The sequence below is a fragment of the Rousettus aegyptiacus genome, unplaced genomic scaffold (genome assembly GCF_014176215.1).
Source record: "Rousettus aegyptiacus isolate mRouAeg1 unplaced genomic scaffold, mRouAeg1.p scaffold_m13_p_8, whole genome shotgun sequence".
Classification (NCBI taxonomy): Eukaryota; Metazoa; Chordata; class Mammalia; order Chiroptera; family Pteropodidae; genus Rousettus; species Rousettus aegyptiacus.
Window position 1 is genome coordinate 70,513,499 of NW_023416311.1, and position 26,703 is coordinate 70,540,201.

At 39.0% G+C, this 26,703-nt stretch overlaps 1 protein-coding gene across 3 annotated transcripts in view; it reads right to left on the bottom strand.

Moving 5' to 3' along the window:
* Positions 1 to 26,703, bottom strand: part of ARHGEF28 (Rho guanine nucleotide exchange factor 28) — a 259,146-nt gene that overhangs the window by 227,471 nt on the left and 4,972 nt on the right. For 2 of the 3 annotated variants that reach the window (XM_036226272.1, XM_036226269.1), the window contains exon 1: positions 20,919 to 20,946. The exons of the other annotated variant lie outside the window; for it this stretch is intronic. In XM_036226272.1, the coding sequence (XP_036082165.1) occupies positions 20,919 to 20,931 (13 nt within the window). In that variant the 5' untranslated portion in view covers positions 20,932 to 20,946. Of the gene's footprint in view, positions 1 to 20,918; positions 20,947 to 26,703 lie in introns of those variants that run through there. 3 annotated transcript variants of the gene reach the window in all.

Genomic DNA, 26,703 nt, shown 5'->3' on the forward strand with positions numbered 1-26,703 from the left:
CGGGCAGAATGCAAGAACATTTCAGGCAGAAGAAATAGGCACAACTGCACGCAAGCATAAAAGGGTTGTTCATGGAGCTGCAAACACCTCCAGGGCTACTGACAAGGTGTGTATGGGGTGGGAGAGAAGAATGGACACTTTTCTATGTCCCCATGACATGTCATATTAAGTAATGTGAACTTCAAGTCAGTGAGTGGCTTTAAGCAGGAAAGGGATATGACCCAAACTGTGTTTTAAATGCTCATTGTGGCAGTGGGTGGAGGATGGATTAGGAGGGGAGAGAGGCCAAAGTCATAGGAACCAAATAAGAGGCCACTGCTATAGTTTAGGTGATAGACATTGAGAGCCTGATTGAAAGCGACATCACAGGGAGAGCAGAGATAAATTTAAAAGATTAAGGCAGGGGTCCCCAACCTTTTTGGCACCAGGAATCAGTGCTCCTATGAGAAATGCCCAGTTCCTAACAAGCCATGGACCAGTACTGGTTCATGGCCCAGGAGTTGGGGACCCCTGGATTAAGGGGCAAATGGCCAGGCCTTGGTGCTTAACTAAATGTAGGAGACACACAAAAGACTTGGGAGATTAAGCATCTGGGATTAAGGATTAAAACAAAAAGAATTTTCCTACAGGATAAATATTAAAACACTGCAAAGAGTTACTAAAAAATCTTCAACAAATTAAGCATGTATTAAAAACATTGTCCTGAATATTAATAAGGGCATAGGAAAGTATAAAGTAATGCCCTCTAGAAGTTTAGAGAGACATGTCCAAACACATGAACAGTTCAGCAACAATTCAAGAGCTTAAATAATAGTTCAATAATAATACATAATGCTTAGAGTTTATATAGGACTGCAGTGAAGTCAAGGAGAATGAGGGCCATGGTCTTTGGAAATTAGGAAGTCATTGGTTGGCACTTCAGTGCAGCGGAGAGAAAAAAAGGGGGCTTTTGTTTTATGTCTGTCATTTTTATGTTGGTAGGGACCTGTGCATGCTCACAAGGAATGGGAAGGAATTAAGGTGTCAAATGCTGGGGAGAACAGATCCTGGCAGTTGGTGCTTAGCAGCCAGAGATGTTCAATGTGCTATATCAAAGACAGTCCTGCACATTGAAGAACTGTCCCATGTGCTTCTTTGAAGTTGACAGATTTCAATTTTGCTTCTAATGTGTTAAGTGACTTTTAATCAAAGAGAAAAGGCTAGCTAGCCTCAAAAAGTCTCCTTCAGAAAGCGGATGCTGCATTCTAGAAAGTCATACCAATTAACTACATAATACTATCCTTGATGTAATCCCCCAGGAAATTAGCACATAAAAATGTTATATTAAAATTCCAAAATGTTTTAGTTTAAGTTAGAATTTGATAACCCAATTTGTATGTCATAATATACATTAATATTCATTTTCAATAAAATTAAAATAGAATACTAGTCTTTCTTCAACCTTTCGAAAATATTGTAGAAAATATTTTAATATCTAAATTTTCAGATTCCATTACAGTGAATGTTTTTTTTTTATGGCGTTTAAGTTCCTTGTTGATAGTCCTCACCAAGAGAAACCAAAGAATAAGGCTCTGTCTTCCTAGGCAATCTGAACTTGGACAAGTGGGTGACTCTTAAGATTGGATGGACTCCAAAAAACGCAATGCCTGTCGTGAGGCAGGTAGAACTTGGGCCTTTTCCATCTTTGCAATATTTACTCAAGTCCTCGGGAAAACTAAACGTCCCCTTCAGATCTTGTTTTCTATGGCTCTCCTGTAGCAATATGTTTCCTAAAGCAACACTGAGCTCGATATTTTGAAAAAGGCACTATTAACAAAGGAACTGGCCATTAAACACTACACTTTGCAGTACCTAAGGCCGTAAATGCCAAACCATCACAGATCTTCACATGTTGTGAACAGAACTACTCTCTACCTGCTCTGGAAAAGAAATGCAATCTGAAAAACTAACATTAGAAGCAACAGAATATACATGTATGTGCATGCCTGCTTTGGTCTGAGTGTCTGTGATTTGTGTTCCCACCTCTTCCAAAATTCATGTCTTGAAATCCTAATCCTCAGGGCCATGGCATTAGGAGGTAGGGCCTTTGAGAGGTGCTTAGGTCACGACGGTGGATCCCTGATGAATGAGATTAGTATCCTTATAAGAAAAAAGACCCCACAGAGCTTCCTAGCCACTTCCACCATGTGAGGGTACAAGAAGAAGTCTGCCACCTCGAAGAAAGCCCTCACCCAACCATGCTGGCATCCCGATCTTAGACTTTCAGCCTCCAGACTATGAAAAGTAAATTTCTGTTGTTTATAAGGCACCCGGTCTATGATATTTTGTTATAGCAGCCCAAACGGACTAAGACAATGCCAAAAATATGGTCAGTGCTTAACTGGTACTTCTCATCACATTGGGACTTCTCATCAACAGGACTAACTTTAGTTCATCTCAACCTCACTCCCAACATACACACATACATGCACACACAAATGCATAACAAACTTTTACATCGTCTCCTACCTCTTCGCATTCCTACTCTCTACTTAGGTGAGAGTTAACTAATTGAGCGATATAGTCCAGGTTATTGTGATAATGGGTAGTGATAGGTATAAAGTCTCAATTTTCTCTATCAACAGTTTATATTTGGATTCAAAATACTAATTGGTGAGAACACAGAAGGAAAACAGGGCACACAGTTTGAGGCAGCAAGTCTTAGTCAAATTACAGAAAATATGCAATTCTGTGTGTGCATGTACGTGTGTGTGTACAGGCACACATACACACCTGTACACATCACGGACCTATCTAGGTGTGTGGCCTACAAATTCGGACTATGTTTATGGGGAAAATTCATTTTAGAGTTCACAGAGCATTTAGTAAAACACCAATACTTCACACACACAAGAAAGAAACCGGTGTGGAATATGCCTAGTAAACACAAATATAATGAGTAATTTATTGATTGACTGTCTATAACACCAATTCTAGACATCCATTGTCCACTTCTGTCATGATCTTGCACCATGCTGTACTTTGCTAATTCAGTGTCACCTTTCTAACTACATTAAATTTTTTTTAAAGCCACAGTGGTTCTTTGTTTATCTCCATCTTTAAGATGCCACCTCACTCTGAACAGAAGATACCTTTCCCTATTTTGGAATCAATACCTTTCATCAACTGGTCATTGATTAGGCCTTTGGAATTCCTTCTTTCTGGCTCTGCATCTATTCCCTCATCGATTTTTCCTTCTGTGATCTGGGTCCCCTTTGTTCCCAATCAATGAGGGACTCTGAGCCTGCAGTAGTCCCTTCTTCGACTGCTGTGTTCAAATCTTCCCTTTTCTGTCCAACCCCTCCTTTCTGCCCTGCGCTCAGCTCTAGAAATTCTAAGGTGAATAAGTCAAGGTCCTTGTGCTTGGGGATTCCTAGTCTATTGAAGGAAGCATACAATTAAACAGCCAATGCCATGAGACAAACTTCAGAGAGAAGCCCTAATGCTAGCAGAGAATATGAGAAAGGCACTAATCTTGCTGGGAATGGCACAGTAAATTTGTAAGATGAGTTGACAAGAACTAGTTAATTTAAAATTTTTTAAATGGACTTCCTTTCTGTCTATCTGATGGATTAAGAAATTTCATTAACTAGATTTTTAAGAATTATTTTAAACATATATTTAAACTCTCCTCAGAAAATAATGGAGCTTTCCAAAAGTTATAACATTAAGATTCATCAAAAGACATAGTGAGAATCTTTACCCTGAAGAGTTTTGCTGATCTCAGCCCAGAAAATTAGGTTTGATGGCCACTGAGGGTAAGAGACAAAGTCATGGATCCATGGGTGGTAGGGAATTAGAATGGAAACTCCTGCATAAGGCAGTACCCCAAAGGGCTATACCTTTAGTCAAATAATAGAAAAATATGACCACTAGAAAAGGATAAAACAAGAAACTTTTTCTGCCCCAGCATAAGCCTTTGTGGTAAAGGAGAAAAAAAAAATGTCCCCTTGAAATGTTCAACTGAAAAATTAATGTACAAAATATGCCCAGGCTGGTAATGATGCACTTGGGGTTAACTCAGATTACAAGACTCCCACAACTGAAGTCTCATTGGTCATAGGCTCACAAGTCAAAATTATAAAACACTTGACATACCTATCCATCATGAGAAAGACAGTACAAACAGCAAGATTAGACCCTCAGAAATTCAAAGAATAGACTAACTGAATATTCTATAAGTATGTTTAAGTAAAGATGTGAAAAATAACTGAAAACATAAGAAACAACCGGGATGCTCTTAAAAGACCAATGAGCAAAAAGAACCTCTGAAAATAACAGGTATAGTGCTTAAAATTTCATTGAACAGGTTTAACAGCAAAGAAAGAAAAGCGAAGCAATAATCAGTGAACTGAAATGCAGATCTTAAGAAAATATCCAGAATATAGCAGAGCTAGCAAAGGTAAAAAACATAAACTATATTAATAAACATGAAATGTAGAATGAAAATGTCCAACACTTCTTATAAGAGTACCAGACTGAGATAAAAAATAATAGGCAACATTTGAAGAGATCGTTTTGGAGAATTCCCATGAATTGATGAAATTCTCAGATTCTAAAATGTACTGAAGCCAACAAATTACACAGTGAAAGTACAGAACATAAAACACAAAAGAACTTAAGAAGGTGCTTTACAGAAGCATGTTTATTGTGTGATTTCACTTTAATAATGAAGAGAATAGTATATATCTTGTACGATCACAGAAATAAGTATAAAAAAATATGTAAACTGTTCATATCAGTTCCTTTCCAAAACAAAATTGCAGATAGTGATGGAAATGTCTTCAACTTTTTATTATTTGACCTGTGATTACCAAATATCTTATTTGTAAATTTTTAAATATTTCTTATTTAGAAGAAGTTTACATTTCTAAATTTAAATTATATTTAAGAACTTAGATGTATATTTAAATTTACATTTACTAATTTGTTTTACATTTTAAAGTTTTTAAATTTTCATCTTCTAATTTTTTTAAAAAATAAATTCAACCACAAGAGAAAAATAACACACTTTGGCACTGTCCTTTTAAAGCTGCACACTCCAAGGCCCCAGTATTCTTATCTGTAAAAACGGGATATATACTTTACAGAGGTGTGAGGAAGACCAAATCACCTATTATACAAATCATAACAGTCTCCCGATTGTTGGTACTATTAATTCCTTTTTTTTAGGTAAAATCTGCCTCTAATTTTCACCCGTGAGTCTTAATATGTCCTCTGAAACTAGTTTTTCCTCACGACAGCTGAAGAATACTTACCTCATCAACACTTCTCTATCCCCTTGTGTCTTCTCCTTCTAGGAGTGTTCCTTCAATTATTTCCCTCATATCATTGTTTCAAGAGCTTCAATATATCAGGACCAAACTAGCTCACCTGTATTAATGTCACCAATTTTGTTAAAGGTACTAATAGCCACTCAGACTTATAATCTTAGACTGTTTCTGATTTCTCCTCCTCCCTCACTGCCCACATTCATAAACTCACCATATAGGAATTATTTTATTCAGAATATCTCTCCTATTATCCTTTCTTCATTCTCATTACTAATATGAAGCTCTATTCCCATCACCTCTCCCCACCAGCATATTCCAAGATTCTGCTAAGTAATCACCAGCAGCATGTCCTTCCCACTTCTAATCCATCTTGGATATTGATGCAGGTTAAATACTCAATTTAATATTCACGGTCATTGTTTTCATCATTTTACTCCCCTGATCAAGAACAAACCTTAGCTTTTAATGCCTATCAGATAAAATATAAGCTCCCCACTGGGCATCCAGGGCCTTCCACAATATTGTTCATCCCACGAATAACCCATCAATCATCACTTCACCACACAAATCTCAGTCCACTCCTATTGGCTCCCCGTGGGTCTTACACCCAGGCCTTACCTTGCCCGACCCAAATCTTACACCTCCATGAATCCCTCCCTGGATATTCTAACACTGTAGCATGGGACACTAGAGTTTGAACTTGGCTCAAACATCTGCTACCTCTATGACCCTGGGCTACCTCATTTGTCTCACAATACTTGCTGTGAGGACCAGACGGAACCCAACAGGCAAAAGACCTGAAATTGTACTGACACTCAGTATCCAATCTCAAGATCGCCCTCCCCGCCCATGGCCATGTTCTCTATGAGTTCCCCTGTGGCGTTTACTTATTCTACAATCTAACAACTAATTACATTTCATCACTTTTTGCTCATTGTTTATCTCCTCAACTAAATTATTTCTTTTGCATTCTTTGCTGTGTTCCACACATACCAAAATTTAATTAGGAGATGTGATTTTTTTTTTTTTGGACTAGGACTGGAGGGCAAAAGTGACTGCATATTCATTCAGAAATATGTGAGCATCTACAGGGCACTAGGATATCATGTGCTGAGGAAATACATATGGTCCCTGACTCATAATAGCTCAACTTATGATTTTTTTCATCTTAACAGTGGTACAACATTATACACATTTAGCAGAAACCGTACTTCAAATTTTGAATTTTGATCTTTTCCCAGGCTAGTGATATGCAGCACAATACTCTCTTGTGATGCTGGGCGGTGGCAGCAAGATGATTTTGCCCAGTTGTAGGTTAATGTAAGGGTTCTGAGCATGTTTAAGGTAGGCTACGCTAAGCTATGATGTTTGGTAGGTTAGGAGTAATAAGTGCAGTTTGACTTATGATATTCTCAACTAATGATGGGTTTATTAGGATGTAACCCCATCATAAGTTGAGGAGCATCTGAATAATCGAACAAAAAAACAAAAGTCCCAGACCTTCTGAAGTTTACAGTACAACTTAGACAAATAACAGACACCTGTATAGTACATTTGAAAGTGTATTTAAAAATGTAAGATCCAACAATCCCTCTTCTGGGTTCCGACCAGAGAAATGTGAAAACATTTATTTATAAATGTACTCCTATGTTCACTGCAGCATTATTCACGGTGGCCAAGACATGAAGACAACTGAAGTACCCTTCGATAGATGATTGGATACAGAAGATGTGGTATGTATATACAATGGAATACTACTCAGCCAAAGAAAAGATGAAATATTGCCATTTGTGACCCCATGGATGGATCTTGAAAATATCATGCTAAGCAAAGTCAGAGGAAAAAGTCAAGAACCATGTGATTTCACTTATATATAGGTTATAAAACAGAAAGCAACACAAACAAGACAAAAACTCATAGACACAGAAAATTGTATGGTGGTTACCAGAAGGAAAAGGGGATGGCGGAGGAAGAGAGTAAAAGGTGTCACAAATATATGATGATGGAAGGAGACTTGACTTTGGCTGGTGAACACACAATGCAATATACAGATGATGTATTGTTGTACACTTGAAACCTATGTAATTTTATTAACCAATGTCACCCCAATAAATTTAATAAAATTTTTAAAAAAGAAAAGATGACTCTTGCATTAATCCTGACCTTTAAAAAATGAAACAAACATGGAAAGAGTTGTAGAGGTAAGCAGTGGGGTCCAATTTTAAATATGGTAGTCAGCGAAGACCTCATTGTGCCACTTGAGGGAAGACAAGAGATACAGGAGAGAGCCAGGCTGGTGTCTGGGCTGAGAGTCTCAGGCAGAAGAGGCAGAGAGTGGGAAGTCCTGAAGCAAAATCAGAATGTGCCCAGTGTGGGTGCAATCAAAGAACAGAAAGAAGGCAGAGTGAATGAAAAAGGAGAGGAATAAAAGATGAGGAGAGAAAAAAATGGAGGGCCTTGTCATATAAAGCCATCCAGGCCATCGTGTGGATTCTGGTTTCTCTTCTGAGCCTGACGAGGATCAGTTTGAGCATTCTGGAGTGATATGATCTGACACATACACTCACAGTATCATTCCAACGACTATGCTGCAGGCCAAATGAAAGGGGCCAAGGGCAGAGCAGGAGGCTTGTTTGGAGCCCACGCAATAATCAAGCAAGAGACGATGGTGGGCAAGAAGAGAGTGGTACCAAGGGTGTGTGAGCAGTGACTGGATTCTGGACATATTCTGAGGACAGAGCCAATAGGATTTCCTGACAGATTGGAAGTGGGATGTGAGAGAAAGAGCTGTCATGTAGGCACTGAAATACAAAAGTCTGTGGTTTATTCTGCCCACCAATTCCTTTTACTGATTTACTCTTATCAAAGCACTAATGAGAATATGTAAGAGGTTAAGAGGAGGAAGAGTAGATATGGTTTCCTGCCCTCGAGGATGTGGAAATGTAAGAAAACAGAAGACTTTTCTGCCACCTACGGCACAAGCCTAAGCCAAAACAACAGATATCATCTTACTCTAACACTTGCAAAGTTATCAACGAAGAAATGAAATAGGTATATCCATGGAGTGCTTTTAGATGCAAGAACATGACACCATGTTGACTGGGTTCTAGCTACAGTCATGCACAATGATGACACAAGAAAATAAAATCACATCAACCATTTTGTCATAAAACTGCCCCCAAACTCTTCCCTCTTACAGTTCCATTCTCCAGGTAGAATTTGGTCCACAGGATTATTTTCCCTGGACATCATGATGTCCAAAGGAGAATGAGTTAGCGTTTTTGGATGTCAAAGAAGAGGTCTGGGCTAAGAACTGGGCAGCCTGAGTTACCCCTAGCTTGCTTCTGCAGGCCCCGCCCTGCCTTTGCCTCATGACTCGGTTTCTCAGTGTGTAAACACTGCAGCAGGGAAAAAATATTTTCCACCACCTACACACAGGGCTTTTGTGAGGATTAATGAATTAATGTGTATGAAACACTATGAGCCACTCAAAAAAAGGGACAATGAAACTCTATTTGTAAGTTTTTGAGGCCCAAACAGAGCAACCTTAACCCTTTTCTTATAAATCCCACCGAAAATAAGACTAAGATATCAGAATTTATCCTGTATGGGCCTGAAGAGACAAAAGGAGATAATAAGTGAAACCTGTTTGTGAAGTACAATTCCAACATAAGGATTTCTAGAAACGACCTCTCAAGATAAAAATGCAATATTAAACAGGTTAAAAAAATCATTAAAAACCAATAAAAAACTAACTCTAGTCAAGCTCCACTTGGAGATTATGTGTTGACCTGTGAACCATAATGAGGCCAAATCCTAGTTGTTGCTAGAAGCATGACAAGACCCCAGAAGAAAATATGGACTTTTGTCTACGAGCCATAGAATCAAGATCCATCCATGAGGAGAGCTTTGTTGAAGGCGTTGTCCCTTATTTTCTAAAAGCTGTCCCACTCCACTCGAATGGGCATAATTAACATAGAAGTGAATAGGCTACTGTATAGATTCTGTTCATAATCCAAATAGTGGTTTTCCCTGCCCACTGTGATTTTACATCAGTATTCAAACAACTTCACTTTGTCTCCTTCCTGGCTCAGGACGTGCCAAAGACCAGATGAACACACAATCTAGAGGTAAAATCTTTCCCCGACAAAGCAAGGATGTGCTCAGATTACTGTGGGCATCAGTCTTCCGCACACCTCAACTTTTCATTTTAGAAAAAGAAAAGCAAGTGGTGGCCAGAAAAGTATCTCACGCACAAAGGGTTGGAAACCAGCTACAAGCTAAAAATGACTCCACAATTATCCTGAATCTGGACCAAAGATTTCGATGAGTTTATCTTGACAGTGTTTCCCAAGTAGCCCCAAGTAGGCTAGCAGTATAATCACCCGGCTGTGGATACCTGAGGCAAGGAAAGTCTGACTCGCCCAAGGTCAGCGAGTTCTAATCCCTGAGCTACTAATGAGTCATGGTAAATTCCAACTTTCAGTTCTGTTTACTGCACACTGACACTAATCTCCCAACTGGTCTCCCCACTTTCAACCCCAGCTCTCTCTTTCCATGTAGCCCGCGACCAAAAGATTCAACTTCTTAAAACACTGCTGTGGATATCTAGCCCACTTGCCCCACTCGAAACCCCTCATGACTGCCACTGCCTAAAGAGGAAAGGCCACACCTCTGCACCTGCCATGCCAGGCTGCTGTGCGAGAGCCCCTCCCAGTGCCCCAAACATTTCCCTTCTCCTCTAGCACTGACGTGTGTGGGTTCTGGTTGTCTGGCATCCTTCCTTTTTTTTCTTCTAATACCTGGATCTCCAGCTCTGGAAAACTACCTCCCTTCCCCGCCCCCACACCCCCCACTTTGTGTATGACTTTGATAGGAAGTCAGATCCTTATTGTCCTTACAGAAGCCAATGAGAATTTATCTTTCCTCTCTCTGCTCCATACAGCCAGGGTGGGTACGTGGCTAGGGTGTTTAAGCAAGCATCCACTCTTAAGCAATTAATGACATGGGGGCTGTTGGGGTCATATTTAGGCATCGAAGAAGTCTGTTTCTGTTGTTGGCACCCAAGAATTAGAGCTGAAGCACTCCCTAGGTTATGTCATACAACCTCCCTTTACAAATGAACCATTCTACGCAGAGTGGCCTGTTCGCTATCCCCCTACTCCCCGCCCCAGACACTGCGTGTGCACTTCCACCCCGTGCCACCTTCCTGGAAGCACAGGGCAGGCACACCACGCCCGGTCCAGGGGCTGGGCGTGCAGAGTCTTGAAGGTATGAATACAAGAGAAGGAGAGTCACATTCCAGCATTTGCACCGAGGACAGAGAACACATCCAACTATGTAGGATTTGACGTTCCTTCCACAGATCCGTGTGCAAAACAACAAGGGGGACAGGCTGAGACTAGAGACATGAGCGGCGTTCCACTCACTCGGCGGCGCCTGATGATGTGAGTCTCCATCCTGAAGGTTAAGGGGTGGCTTGGAAGAAGTACATGGATAAATCCCCAAAAGCTTGAAAGAAATCAAAGTTCTACATTTCTCCTAATTAGTTTTTTGACATTCCTAATATTTACTCTTACTGTACACATTTATCTTCATGAAGTTCAGTGTAATATTAAGCCAAGTCACCTGCTCCTGTTAAACTCATTCCAAAATAATTTAGTTTTGTATATATAAGCACCTGAAAAATCAACCCCATCACATTCCTTAGCAAAGCAGGAAACAGAAGCAGCCGCAACGTGTCCAAGTGTCGGGATACTGGACAGAACCAAGGCGGGCAGAGGCGCACACGTCTGGGATAGGACTCCCAATCTGCCTCCAGCTAGAGGTGTGATCTTGGGCAAGTTACTTAACCTCTTTGAACCTCAATTTCCTCATATGTAAAATGTAGCTACAAGACTACATTTAGGGTGATAGAATCAAGTGCAAAGCACTTAGTACACATCGGCTACGTGCTGACGCCATCCCTTTCTTTCCAAGAAACAGTTCCCCCAATAAAGGCCTAAGTGCTGGAAGACGTGTCCCTTGTACCCCGACACGTCACGGACAACCAGTGGGCCAGGAGCAAGGAGATTTGAGCTCTTCCATTTGCTGCTTCCTAAATGCGACTGGGACAGTTCACTCATCCGCTTGGGAGTTCCCTTTCCCTGTCTGTAACATGGGGAAAATAATCATTGCCCACTCTCGGACAAGTACAAATTAAGTGAGATTTGTGGAAAATTTTTAAAATACCAGATATGTAAAAGATTATTACCAAGTACTTGTGTACCTATGAGTGACCTTCTCAGAGAGATTTCTGGCACCACCTTTGAATTTCCAGTTCAACCACTTTCCTCATGTCACTCATGAACCTACAAAGATTCTTTATGCCTTATTATGCCACTTTTGAGTTGTTTGGTTTCCAATCCTCCTAAATGGGGCCCCAGCTTACCTGGCAATACTATGTCCTCCTGCTCCCCCAGATCTGCACACTGTCCCTCATGGTCCACACTCAGGCCCATTCATACTGGTTCTCCTACCTAAAGCGCCCATCCTTCATCCCCTCAACCTACGTCAATGGGTAAATCCTAAAACCCAACTCATTTTACCTGCTCCATTACACCTCTGATTACTCCAGCAATAGGGATTCTCATCGGGTTCTGAATCCCTAACCAGACTTCCAGTTGATATAAGACCCTATCTGCTAGCACTTTACATAGTGACAGCCCCAAAGACAACTGGAGTGAGACGTTTAACAACCCCAGCTGCCCCCAAAACCATACAACCTAAGTAAAACAATGTATGTGCTTTCAAGACAAGACCTTCTAGTACAATGGCTTTCCCTCTATTCCTACTTTACAAAAAAGATAAGTTGCCCCTTATCATATGTTAATCATGCACAATAATCCATAGTGTTATTATTCCTGTTTTATGGATGAGAAAACAGATTGAGGGTCCAAGATTACCAACTGAAAAATAGTGGTAGAGCTGGGAGTTAAACCCATGGCGACCTCATTCAGATCTCATTATCTGAACCTTAACACCAAGAACATTTTCCATCTCCTTCTTAGCCCAAAGTCAGCAGACTCAAATCCCCATGTATGTGATCAGGCCAGGGTGAGCTCCCATGAAAATTTACCCCATTCAAGCTCTCATTTTAACTCTCCTAAACATATTAGACCTAATTGTAGTGATTGTCTTTCAAAAGCATTTTGGTCTCCCTGAATTGTAGAGTTTCAGAGTATCTGCTATTAACTCCTCCATGCACTAATTATTAAGTAACCTTAACTTTTCATTTGGGTAGATCAGAATCCTATGTATACAGGTAATTTCCATTAGAACACATCTCAGGTTATGAATGGGCCAGATTCAAAGACTTGTAAGTGGGTTGTTTGCAGCTCCACAATCCCACACGCTAGATATCCAGGCCAGCCCAGACGAGCCTTTTTACTTCAAATACACCTACCTGTGGGTATTGCCCCAAGCAACATTTTTACCCCTGTTTTCACAGGACAATCAGAGTTCCCACTTAGAGTTCCCATGTAGCTTCCTCTTGCTACAATCCTGGAGGTGAGATTAGACATTTCTCCCTCCCCCACATCCATGATGCCATAAATGTCAAGATACCCCAACTCACTTGAGAAACAGGGCCCCTGTCTGGGCTGCTGGGGAGGGAGGAACTCTGAAGGCCCCACCCTTAGTCTGTGACACTCCCCCCTTTACTGCAGAGGGAGACAGGGGCTCACCCACAGTCCCCTTCAGGCCAGCATCCACTCTGTTGGTCGCTTCCCTTATTTGCACTTCTTGGGCAGCTGAGGTACAGATTTCTGCCCCAATTTCTCAATATCCCTGCTATTATTCCTCAAGGGAGGTCACACTCCCTTCTAATATTTTCCAGGCACTTTTTCTACTGGTAACAAATAGAAACTTATAATAGAAAAAAAAATAACAAACAAACAAGGGTTGGTTACAAAGTTCTAAAAGGTAGAACTAAAACAGTGTAAATAAAATTCACTTAGAATCAGAAGAGCAGGTTCAAGTATGCATTCCTTGCTTTGTTTTACTCACTAGAAGCACGCCCTGGGGCAAGTAATTTCATGTCTCTAAGCTCTAGTTTCCTTATCAATAAAACAAGAGGGCTGAACTACCTTATGGCTACAGTTTCTTAATCATAAAGAGGTTCACAATGAAAGCTCTCCCAATATTCAGAACGTGAGTCTAACATTTCTGGCTCCTTGCTCTACCAACAAATCATCCTAATTCCAAAAAACCTCATCCAAACCTCCATCAAATCTTTCTTTTCTAGATCAGGTGCTCCTGGGACTCTCACCCCATTCTCCCTGCCGAACCCCGCCACCATCAAAAACATATCAAATAGAGAAGGGGAAAAAAGCCACATAAGTGATATTTAGGAGGCAGGATGATATAATGGTTAAAAGCCCAAGATTTGGATTCAGATATGGACGTCAATCCAGTTTAGCAACTTACAGGCTTCTGACTCCAGACTAGTCACTTAGTCTAAGCCTCCGTTTCCTCATTTTTAAAATAGGGATCATAATAATGCCCATTTCATAAGGTTGTTATAAGGATAAATAATACACAAAGCCCCTAACAAGACCCTGGCACATGCATTCATTGCAATGCCATTATAATGGTCACAGTGATTACTGCAGCTATGTTATTATCCTGAAGGATACCACTGCCTGATTGAAATGTTCTCCCTCAAAGAATGACTAGCCTAGGTAACTCATCCTAAGAGCCTCTCCTACAATGGGGAAGGGACCTGTTTGCATGGGGGTGGGAGGTGAGAGATGGGATAAGGGGTGAGGGATGCTGTTAATGAAAAGTGGATCAGGAGAAGCAATCCTGTATGCGTACCCTTCCTTTCACTGCCTTCTCTCCCTCTTTCTGCCCTCCATTCCTGAGGGAGAAGGGACATGACATCTTAAGGGCCGGCCCAGGAAAATCATTCCTACAGCCACCTGACTCTGAGGGATACAAGACAGGTTTCTGTGAGAGAGGAACTGCCTGTAACATCTAGAATTTAACTTGTTTATGGAACATTCAGTCCTCCACTTAATTTAATGAGAAGCTGCATTCGTGTTTTATTTAATTCTAGGAATCATTAAGTTTTGCTGACTTGTTGACTTTTTCACATGTAAAATATTATCCTCGGCCTCTGTCTTTTAGCAGAAAATATTATTTATAATATTTCCTGGAAAATGGCATATTTCCCCACTGGCTGAACAGGAACTCTCGATGTAAGGAGTTCCATGCAAACAGCTCCATCCTGTCCCTTCACAGTGCAGAGCGCCCTTGACAGAAGACTCAGTGTTTCAAGGAAAATGAATTTTTTTGGACATTGGACATATTTTGCAAAACATAATTCATGGAACCAGAGAACCTGCCATTATATTGGAATGTAGATGTCAATCAAAAACATCTCTGGATATGAGTCCATGGCAAATTCACCAAATAAAATCAAAGTAAATTCATCCCAAGAACAATATAACCTTGGATGCAGAGAAAGGGCGTTGTCCATATCAATGAGGAAAACCATAAGCACTTGTCTAGAAATAATAGTTGAGGAATTAAATGAACTCGCCATCCAGTTTATTAATTCACATAACATTTTTCAAGTAATTAAAATTTGCCAAATACTAGAGTAATATCTGAAGAAAAGATAGCTCAATCTTCACCCTTAAAATGCCCAATCCAGTGGGGACAACAGACTAAAACAGATAATTATACACATAATGTATCATGGGAAATACTAAGTACTAGCATCAAATTGGGATGGGGAGCAGAGACTGAGTAAGAGATGTGACAGAGACTAGCAGTTGACCCCAGATATCAATTCTCCCACTCATTTTAGTGATGGGATCCTCAACTTTATCCGGGTACAAGGCCAACCGGCTGAAACCCCCACTGCCCAATATGGTAGTCATTAGCCACATGTGGCTATTGAACACTTGAAATGTGGCTAGTCCTACATGATGATATAATAATATTTTATTTACATTGGGTTAAATATATTGGGTTAAGTACACTGGGTTATTTTCACCTGTTTCTTTTTATCTTTTTTAACATAGCTGTTAGAAAATCGTAAATTATATACGTGGCTCACATCATATTAGACAGTGCTGAGCTAACCTCCCCAGAAGTTAGATGTGGTCATATAATGAAGTAATGACTCATGAGATGTGAACAGAAGTAATGTACACACGTCTAGGTTGGGCTTTTCAAAGGAAGGAGGGTACTCTTCACAAGTTTTTGTCCTGTTCTCACTGGCTCAATGCAGATGAGTGGTGGTTAGCCAGCTGCAACTATTCCAATAAGGATAATGCCCTATGGATGGCCGAGCAACAAGACAGAAGGAAGGTGGTCCCTGGATAACCTCAGAGGGACCCACACTACTCTCCAGCTTAGACTTCTACATAAAGAAATTCTTGTCTTATTTAAGTCTCTTTAAAGCTCCTCACCTATATTCCAACCAATGCAGAGAGTATAAGAAGTTTCCAAAAGGAGATCATACCTTTAAAGACTTCTTAGAGATCAGGAGTTAGCAAGGTGGAGAGTGGTATATTGGTCATAAGGGCCAGGAGCCCAAACCATAGGGAACATAGTAAAAACCACAGGAAGAATTCCACCAAAATTACCTGAGCTCTGCTGGTTTAAATGCTTCCAGATTCTCACTAACTTTGCAGATAATGTGTGATGGGAAGACATAAGAGCAACATTTAGAGGGCCCCTAGCAGCGGTACACCTAGTATATTTGACACCTAAAGGTCATTTAATATCCCCCTCTTCTATATAACAAAATGTTCAGCAATTTTTTAGTGCATAATATTGACCAGAAAAGAAATGCAGTGAAAATCTTATTTTATTGAACAAATATATAATCATACCAGTAAAAAAAAAATACATGCAAACATAAATAAAACTTACATGTCTTCCAAGGAGACCGGGAAGGCAACTAATATATTGTATCAGTCATATAACATTTTTCTTCACCTTTTAGCTCCAAAACAATTTAAAATTTCAATTTGAAAGCTATTATTCAAATTCAATAAAATGTTTCAAGCACAAAACTTTCACTTATGAAACAATATTACAACTCACTCCTCTCACTGTTTCACTGCTTTCATTTGAAACACAAAAACTCCAAGTGGTCACACAAAATGACAGAATTAAAGTAACCCAAGTTTTGCTTCTTGGTTTGTACCATCATCTGCTATCATTACTTATTTCAAAATCTACTATTTAAATGTACTGTTAAATACTATTACAGAAATTGGACACACAAATTGGACCTGAAGCAAGTTTGAATGATGCCAAACCTTTGTGAGTTTACTCCCAGGATAAACTTGTGCAGCAAGTCTTGGGGACCAACTCTATAACTAGGAGTTGTCCACGTTAAATTCCATGTTGAATACAATGTTTATTAAAGGATAAGTCATTAAAATGTGCTAACTTGAGGTTTACATAAATATTATTAAAATGCAACAGTGACTGCGGCAATTATTTAGAACTTAGAACAAAAGAAGAATTTGGGCAGCAGGGGGAGAATATTAACAGATATCGTTTAGAATTGCTGGTACCTGGTCACAGTTAAATCAGACCGACTGAAATCAATTTTAAGTGTTTTTCTCCAGGAAATGTACCCTGTAATTGACTGCCCACCCCTGGGATGCCACTGGAAACTGAAAACCCCCCACAGGACGTTATCAAGGTCAATAAGGAACAGGTAGAGTAGAAGAGAACGGAAGGAAAGCACACAGGTAAATCCTTGAGAGGGACTAAATCAGAAATCATCCTGAAGTTCAAAATACAACATATTTAAAATGGAAACAGGCTGCTGGAGTACATTAAAAATGCTAGGAAAGAGCAAAGGTGTCGAGTAGTCAGAATTATGGGTCTAGAACACTGTGCCTGGTCTGAAGTTTTTCCTGTAAGAAATAGCCATAAACCTGGAGGTCATACTTAACCAAACAGATAGCATATTAGACTCTATGGAAAAAGATTGGTTTTTATTCTTATTTTTCACCCTGGAAAGATTTGGAATGACAAGCTATGTAAATAAGATCTTGCAAAGCTTGTGACAAGTGTAAAAGATAAGGCCTTTAGTTTCACTCTGAAGTCAAGTCTGAAAATGTAGAGGCGGTGAAAATTTCAGATCAGTTGATCAAAGCATAAGCTCCTCTGGCCTCTGTTGCATGTGGACAAGCTGGATCTTTCCCCTATAAGCCTTCTGAGTGACACCATGGGAAATTGAAGAGAGAAAGAAGTTCCACAGATCAAGTATCAATGAACTGCTAGACCTAGCGCAGGTTAACCTCTCATATCTCCTCAGTTTCCTCATCTGTAAAATAAATATGAGGTTGTTGTAGGAATTGAAGATAACAAGCATAGTCCTGAACATAGGGAAGGCAACTGACCTATGGTAATCATTGTTAATATTATCAAACTCCAGAACTCCAAACCAAATTACATAAAGTCATCTTTTTATAACTGATGAAAATTGCACCAGATACTCCTTGTATTAGGGCCCTCAAATGCTACAGCGACTGCCAGGATAGTTGGATAAATCTTGTAAGCTTCATTTTTCAAACTGTGCAAGATATCTACACAGTAGCTCTATCTACTATGGTCTGTGGCAGTCATTTGCTAAGCTAATTATTAAGAGAAATCTCCATCTTCTGCAGTAGGAACACTCTGTGCCCTCCCTTTAGAAGATCTAGAAGTGAGCTCTTTTTTTTTTAAGTGTTAGAGAGCCAGATCCTTCCCAAGGAGGCACCAGAGGTCAAGACTCCAGAAGAGTCAATGTGTACTTAACCCAAAACATTTCCAATATGGAGAACAAAATATTGTGTTATTGTTAGAATTGAACATGACTTCAAATCCAGATGAGATCAGCAAAAACAGTTCTTTTCCCTGCCATCATCTTTTCAGTTTGACCACTCGTCCAAGGGAGAAGGGTCATTTTGTCACTGGCTTTGAAAGATTAAATGAGATTAATGGTTGGGGTCTGTTAAACTTTATTTCTCAATGAAAGGGTGAAGCAAACATTTACAAACCATTTAAATGTATTTATTCCCACCAATATGAGAGACGTACTCACAAAAACCTCTCTTGGTGGTATTTTTCCTGAAAGGAGGATTCATGGTCTACTAACATGCCTTACTCACATTTTTTTCTCAAGTGGTTTCATACTCTAGCTAAACAAAAGAAGGAGAGGAATTGTGTGTTTGTGTTTTGTTTTTTTACAGCCTCAGGTACAGAACCAGGATTCCGACCAGGACATAGCCACCCATTAGCTCCTTTCTTACATAACAAGCCTCTGAGACTGTCCTCCCCTAATTTGAATTGGCTCCACATTTTTCTTCCACACTACTGAACACAGAAGTGTTAAATTAATGAAAAGATGTAGGAGCTGGCATGGTACTAACTGATGACATTCACTGCTTTTCCACATGTATGTTTACAGCAGTAGTAAATTTATGCTATAAATAACTTTTCGCAAATAAAGCTATCTTTTTTTAGGTTCGGTTTCATATTTATATATCATTTAAACTTTCCAAAGTATTTCCATCAATAACTTCATTTGGTTGACAAACCACCGTTTTATCTTGAGGGCTGATATCATCCCCATTTCATAGATGAGGAAACTGGAAGTGCAAAATACTCAAGTTAAACTAGGTCTGCACCCCAATCCCAAGTTTAATTTGAAGACTCTAAGTGAGAGCAACTGCGTTTTAAGCAAATGTGACCTGTTAATAAATCTTTAACTAGCTGACAGAGAATAATATTTTTTTCCTGATTTTTGTTAACATTATTAATACAAAAGAAAGTTCTGTTTAAACAGAGTATATGATCATTTGACCTCTGCTGGCTGAAATTTTCTTTGGCACTATGAACATTAAACCTCTGCCAAACTGATAGTTAAATGGCATTCTGATGCAAGACACACAAAATATACTCACTAAGGCTCTTTAGCTTTCTTAGGGGCTTTTCACATCATATATAAAATAATTTATATATTGCTCATAGCATCATAGAAAGTTATGGATGAGGAAACTGAGAACTGGGAGTGAGGGGTATGAGTGTCACTTATGGGCTTGTGGCTAGGTACCCGCCTGATCCCTGCAAGAGAAACGCAAAGAATCCAACAAAGAGAGATGCAGTGAGGGGAAGGAGCCGGGTTGGGAGGTTCCAGCTAGGCCCAGCTCATTGCCCCTTGTCACTCTGTATACTGCAGGGCTAGAGTCCTAGACTTGCCACTTTCAAAAGTACTAGCTAGTTTCTATATCTGCATCTCACCTTAACCACATTATAGTTTTTACACTCAGCCCTGCTGATAAGATATAATATAAAAATGCAACGTTGATAATATTGTAACATTTATTAAACAATTAATTGGTTTGCCCATAATGGCATTTTTCCACACAATCTGTTATTCCTAAACATGAAAATGAAAGAGTTCAAATGTGAAAACATAGTGCAGAAAGCTAGTTTCCTAAACACAGTTAGTTTATACTTATGTGCATAGGCCTGCCTGTAATTGCCTAAATGTCAACCCCTACAAGCATGTCTTCTTAAAAGCCTGTTTGTACTCTTCAGTGTTACGTGGATATGCTATAAAATTATGTCTTTAAGTGTAAATCTCACTATCTATACTGTATAATCCCACATTACAAGAAAGGGAAGACTCCTGGTGGAAGAAATCATGTCATTTTAATTTAAAAGAAATTACCTACTGCATACTTGTACTTAAAATATAATAATTCTACATTCGATAATGAAAAGTAGGGACTATAAACCACAAGCTTATCCCAGCAAATAGTTAATCATTAGATTTAAGTCACACAAAAAAATATATAAGGCAGATTATAAAAAAACGCTGTTAAATTTACTGATAAAAATCAATACAATTTACAAAAGTGTCTTTATTGTACAATGAAATGTATATAAATTTAGTTATGATTGTATAGATGTTTACTAGTGAGAAATATACTGACCCAAATATCCAAAGGCAAACACATGAATGCCCCCAATAGCAGTACAAGTTATTGAGTTAATTAAAAATTAAAAATTCTTGTTGCACACATCCATGTAATTTCTTAATTTAGAAAAAAAGGGGTTTTTTTTTTGCACTTACTTCCACCAGAAGATGCTACAGGCCAAGAAAGTTTGCTTTAGATGCTGGCTCTTCCTCCCTGCCAGAGCCCCCAGCTCTGAGCACCTCAGAGCTCTAAACTGGCACCTCCCCCAGCAGCCACTGTACTCACTGCCCTATGAGGGGTGACCTGTGTGCCCACATCTTAGTGAGGGGCTGTGCCGAACTTTTCACATCCTTCACATTGCCTGATATAATCACCTTGTTTATAACAGAGACCAATATTTTATTTTCCTAATGTATTTTATTTCAAGTTAGCTCATTTAAATATTTGTGTTAAATTGTATATATACCAAATTTTAAAAAAATGGAAATTCCCTCTAATCTCTCCATAGATGACTGAATGAACAATACTGCAAGTACATCTGGCCTTTGATCGGGTCTGTCAACAGGCAGGTCTTAACACCTACTTTAGAAAATCTTACATGCTGGAATCAAGAAGATCTGCTCACCAGACAGAAGCATCCTGGCTGGATGTCATCAGTCTCCAAAATAGCTACTCAAATAGCTGTTCATTCTCTCTGCCCTGTAATAAACCTTAGATTCAATACAAACAAAAGTACACTAGCTGCTCTAAAGAAGGAAAAAAAGGAAAAGGAAATGTGAAAGTGTACCAGTAGAAAAATCAACCACATATTTGGAATTCTAGGGGAATAAGTTAGCAAGAAGAAAACAGGCACCTGGCAGGAAGAAATTTTAAGGAAATTATTGAGATATGATACACTTCCTGTCAAAACAACACATGAGGTAGTGATTCATTTGATTTCTAAATATTATTCAACTTTAAATGTTCCATAAGTTTACTAATATTCAATTGTGGCACAGAAGGATTTTTTTTTTATTATTTTAAGCACTAATCTGTTCAAATGATCCTGTACCCAAAAATAAATAAATAACTAGCATGTACTCACCATATTCACAATAGCACTCTTCAGTGTCACTAAGGCAAGATAAGGCACTATTATTTGCCTTCCCTAGTCTAGTTTTGGCTAAAGCTATGGTCAGCAATGTAATACAGAGCTGTGGAGGGCTTAGCCCTGGACTGGAGAGCTATCCCCAATACAGAAACATTAGAATCAGTTTGCTCTCGACAAGTTGAGCAGAACATCAAGACCTTAATCAAACATCTCCATAATTCTGTAAGATTAGACACTTGAGAATTAGAAAAAAATATACACAAAGCCAGGTTTCTCTATACAAATTCATGATGTAAAGTCATTATAAACATATTGCCAAAAAAAATTGAAATAAGAAAGAATAATCTTTCAGGTTTGATAATATTGAAGTTTCTCTCCTCTACCAAATAATGACTGTAAATGTTTATTTATGTGCCCAAATTTCAAAGGATTTTAAAAATTATTAGCAATAATTATACAATTTCAATAAATAAGGGTTTTAAAAGCAAGTGCAAGATTTTGTGGTTGAATTTGATATCTGAGAGATATTCAATCCAATTATATTTATAAATTGAGATGAAGTATACAGATTTTCATTAAAATGTCTATTTCTTAAGTTCACTTGTTTTTATACCACTGAAGCAAATAAGCAAATACACATTTACAATATAGATTATATTTAGGACAAAAAAAAAAACACAAAAACTGGACAATGCTTTGATTCCTATTATACTAGATATCACTCCCAGAAAACACGCTTTCACTCAGGCTACAGAGAACACCCTGCCCCAGACCTTCTCCACACCACAATATATTTATTTGCTTTCACGGCTGCTGATTTGGCAGCACTGAGTACCTCAAAAACTACTCCCAAGTCTCTTATCTCTGAGCCTTCAGCACCCATATATACCTGCCTCATAGTGATTACTAGCCAAACTCAACTCAGTGAACCTCAAAACTCAAAAAGAACTCCCAAACTCCCTGCAATGGAAAAGCTTTGAAAAGAACTCCTGAATAAGAGGGTTTTCCAGCAAGGGAAAGCCCAAACGGAATAATGCCTACTGTCCAAATCGCCAATATAATAGGATATCTTTAGTTTGAGGTTCTGTGAGAAGTGGAGGGATGTCATTCTTTTTTATGAACACAAGTTTGTTTTCTTTTATATGACTAGTCAGGAGCTACATGAAACACTAAACACTTTAGGAATTTGCTACACCTTTTGGGGGAAAAAAAAAGTTGTGAAATCAAACCGAAGAGAAATTGCCAAGTTTCTTAAGAGAAAAGACAGGGGCAGGGAGACGGAAGGGGAGTGGAGAAGAGGGAGAAGCAAGAGAACCATCATAAATGTTATTTTAACTAAAAATAGACATTTATCAAAAATTCCATAAATTTCAGGGCACATTCTCCACTCAGCCTAAATGAAGTTAGGTACATTAAGTTCCATCTGCTTAAATGAAATTAATACCCATTTTCAGTCATCTTTGAATTCAATTAAAAATAATTACTAGATTATTACTGGCTGATTCCACCTCACTGCTCATAAAGTATTCAGACAACAATAACATGAGCTGCCGTCACGGGAAAACCTCAGGGTTCGAGCAATCATTTCTCCTTATAAAGATGCAACACTAAAGCAGCATCTTCAAACCCAACTTCCTGAACAGTTTAGATGTTGCCAGTCAAGTGTCTGAAAGCACTCTGGGAACCAAGCATTATGTTAGTATTCCAAGAAAGGGTTAAGACATCATCCTTACCACCACAAAAATGGAGAACTTGAGAGATGGGATACACCATAAAGAAGGGCTTAGCCCAACCCTTCAGGTTTTAAATGAGGTCATTAGGGCCCAGAGAGGTGACATGACTTATCCGCTATATCAGTCACAATGTTAAGACTTGAACCCAAATTCTGCTTCTGGTTCAGCTTTTGCAACACCCAGATTGTCTTTTAAAAACCTTCTTATTGCACACGAGCAGATGCTAGTACAAATAAGAATAATTAATTGAACAACACTACCACTTTTTAATGAATGGCACAAAACACCAATCACATTCAACTCCCACTAAAATAAAAAATGTTCTTAAATTCATTTAAATCCAGACATCTTGTTTGCCTCTATTAATTTCTGCCATTGCTTGTCCACAAAGATGTCATAACAATCAGTGAACATAAAGCTTCCTACTATGAATGTGAAAGGGAAAAAAATGCTTACTCCTATTTTAAATTTAAAAAAAAACCCTCTATTAAATTAATATCCAAATTACACTTGGCATTCCTATCAAAATGTTATTTTCCTTAAACTTTTTATGGTAAAGTTGAATTGTCCCTAGCACAGCTCCATTTTTGTAAGTAAGCCAAGTGAAAAGCTAATTTGGGAATTTCTACAGATATGAAGATAACCTACAACATTCATTTTTATTGCAAAACAACCTAACTTATCTATGTGTGAAGTTTCACTTTCTTAAGATTTTAAAACATTTTTATAAGGCTGAAAATCAAAGGACATGATACCTTTGTCTCAGAACAATTTCTGTCCAAATAGGAACCTTCCTAATTAAATAAAGATCAAGGAATAATTAGAATTTCCATGGCTGAGATTTTAAAGATTCTTAACACTCTTTTATAGTCAATGAACACTCCGTCAATATTTCTGGTTATCAAATGGGAGAAAAATACATAAGTATTTTATATAACAACTCAGTGTAACGAGAAACGTGCAATTTAAGAGAAGTATTTCTATTTTATTCCCCCTAAGACTCTATCAATTAAAAACCTATTAAATCATCAGTAATAGGTTTTGTGTGTTGTCTCTTACCACCAAGAATGAGGTGTGGCCAGCTGGAAACTGGCTAAGTCTGTAAGGGCTGTGATAAATGGTATAAAAGCAACTTCCAGAAATCCATCCTCTGAGAATTTTCGGGAAGTTGCAAAGCTGACAATTCCGTGAAGGCAAGACTAAAAGAGTTAGATGAGCTGCTCCTTATAAAGGTATTCTCCCACTCCATTCCATCCCAATTCCACTCTCACCAAACTTCATTAACAGTCAGTGAAATCGAGACCTAAAGATACCGTCACTACCCAAAGAAATAACCAAAGACACCCCATTTTGAAAGGACAGGAAAGAATGACAGGATAGCAAAGAATCCATCGAGATTTCCCAGCTATAACTCATCAGGAGCTGTGGAGAATGACAGGGTTCAAATACAGAAGGCAGGCACATGTCATTCCAATTTCCAAAAAGGCAAATTCTACAAACTATAGACAGAAGCAAGATTCTAGAGCAGAATATTAAACGGCTGATGTCTGAGGACCTCAAAAGAGGAAGGAGTAGCTACATGGATCCATTGTGGGGTCCCCAAGAATAAGTCATTGAGAATAACTCCATTCCATCATGTGATTACTAAAACTGGTAACTTCATATAGTAGAGGCGTAGATTTGGTAGACAGTGTATATCCTGATGACAAGACAGAAGACTAAGAATCATATGCTGGTACAAATAAGAATAACTAATTGAACATTATCTGAAATTGATAAACATCGATTTGAAATAAAGTTTGTGTAAATACACCAAATTGCTCTGCCCTAGACCTCAGCCTAAGTAACAGTTTTATTATTTCCTTATTGCATTAAAGAAATGCATGTCAAAGCTGTAGATAACTTGGAATAAGGTAGCAAACCTGGTAAGTTTATAAACAATCTAAAAGACTTTGAAAGGTTAGAACAGATAGTCACATACAGTAAAATAAACTTAAGGGAGAAATATTAAGTTCTATTCAGGGGACTAAAAAGCCAATTGCACAAGTCCATGAATAAGGAGATAGGTAGGGATCAGCAGCAACACGTACAAAAATAAACTTGGTAATCTTGAAATGACTTGAACACTGAGACTCAATCACCCTGTTCAGAAGTACCATTGTTGGAAAGCCATTGTTTAAGAAATTGCTCTATACCAGGTTCCATGCTAAGCACTTTACATAGACTATCCTTATAACAATCTTATGTTAAAAACTGAAGCTAAAAGTTTAAGTTACTTGCCCAAGACAAGGTAGAAAGTAATGGAGTCTCCATGACAATTAGCAAATAACAAACCAACCAACATATGTACATTCTACTTTGAGCACCGTCCTACAAAGTAGTCTAAACCAGGGTCCCTACCATCAATGGGCTTATAGTCAGGTTGGAAAGCTGAGACATTCACAGAAGCATATAATGAACCCAGGAGTAGGTGGAAAGTGATAAATGAGAGGTATCAGCGATAAGATAGCAGAAGTTCAGAAAGGAGCTCAGTTGCTACTAAGTTAGTCGAGGTTTCAGAAAGGTGTCGGATGTGAGGGCAATCTGGCTGCTACATCTGTCACCCCATTGATCGGCAGGGTTGATTCGGCTGATCTGGCTGGCTAGGCAGGTGTCTCCTTCCTCCCTCACTGCTCCATGTGCGCCCCTCCCGAAGCTGCTCTGCTCGCTCAAACAGGACGACCTTCCCAGACTGAGGAGAGGACTGTTCTTCAGTCAAGGGTATACAAGTAGCTGCACTCCCCTGCTAGAACCTCCAAACATGCGCTCAGAAAGAAGGTGGTTTGAGCTTGCTTTGAGGACTAAAATACAGGCATAGCTCATTTTATTGTGCTTCAAAATGTTGTAGGGGCGTTTGTTCTGTTTTGTTGTTGATGATGATGATGATAATGTTGTTGTTTACAAATTGAAGGCAAAACCCTCCACCAGCAAAAAGATTATGACTCTCACTTTATTGCAGTGGTCTAAAACCAAACTTGCAATATCTCCAAGGTGTTCTATACATTTTAGCCAGCGAGGAAGAGAAGCCTACCATGAACAAAGTCAAAGAAGTTAGAAGGTACACAGCATGTTCCATTAGGCAATTACTAGTCCTGACTAATGGAAGTGGGAGGTTGACAAGAGGAGGCAGCAGGAGACAGGTGACATGCCCGTAGCATAAAAGGAACACCATAAGAAAATGCAGTCATTACCCTTTCCTAGATATCTTCAGAAGTTCAATGCCAGAAACACCTAAAGGCTGGGGAAGTAGATAGCAAACCTAACAGTACCACCTTCTTTAAAAAATTACGTCAGGCCCTCCCGAGAGATATTCCAAACCCAAGTGATTCAATAATCAACCAGGTTTGGAATCCTGGGTGAGGGGCTCAATTAACCTGTAATCTCATTAATCATTGATCACTCCCCTACCGTTTGAAACTCTAACACCTAGTCATTCAGCAAACGAGGAGGTGGGCAGGACAAGAAAAAGAGAAAGACTACTGACAAAGAACCAGGTGACAATGTAGACAACAAATAAGGGTCATTAGGGGAAGACAGCGATTTACCCC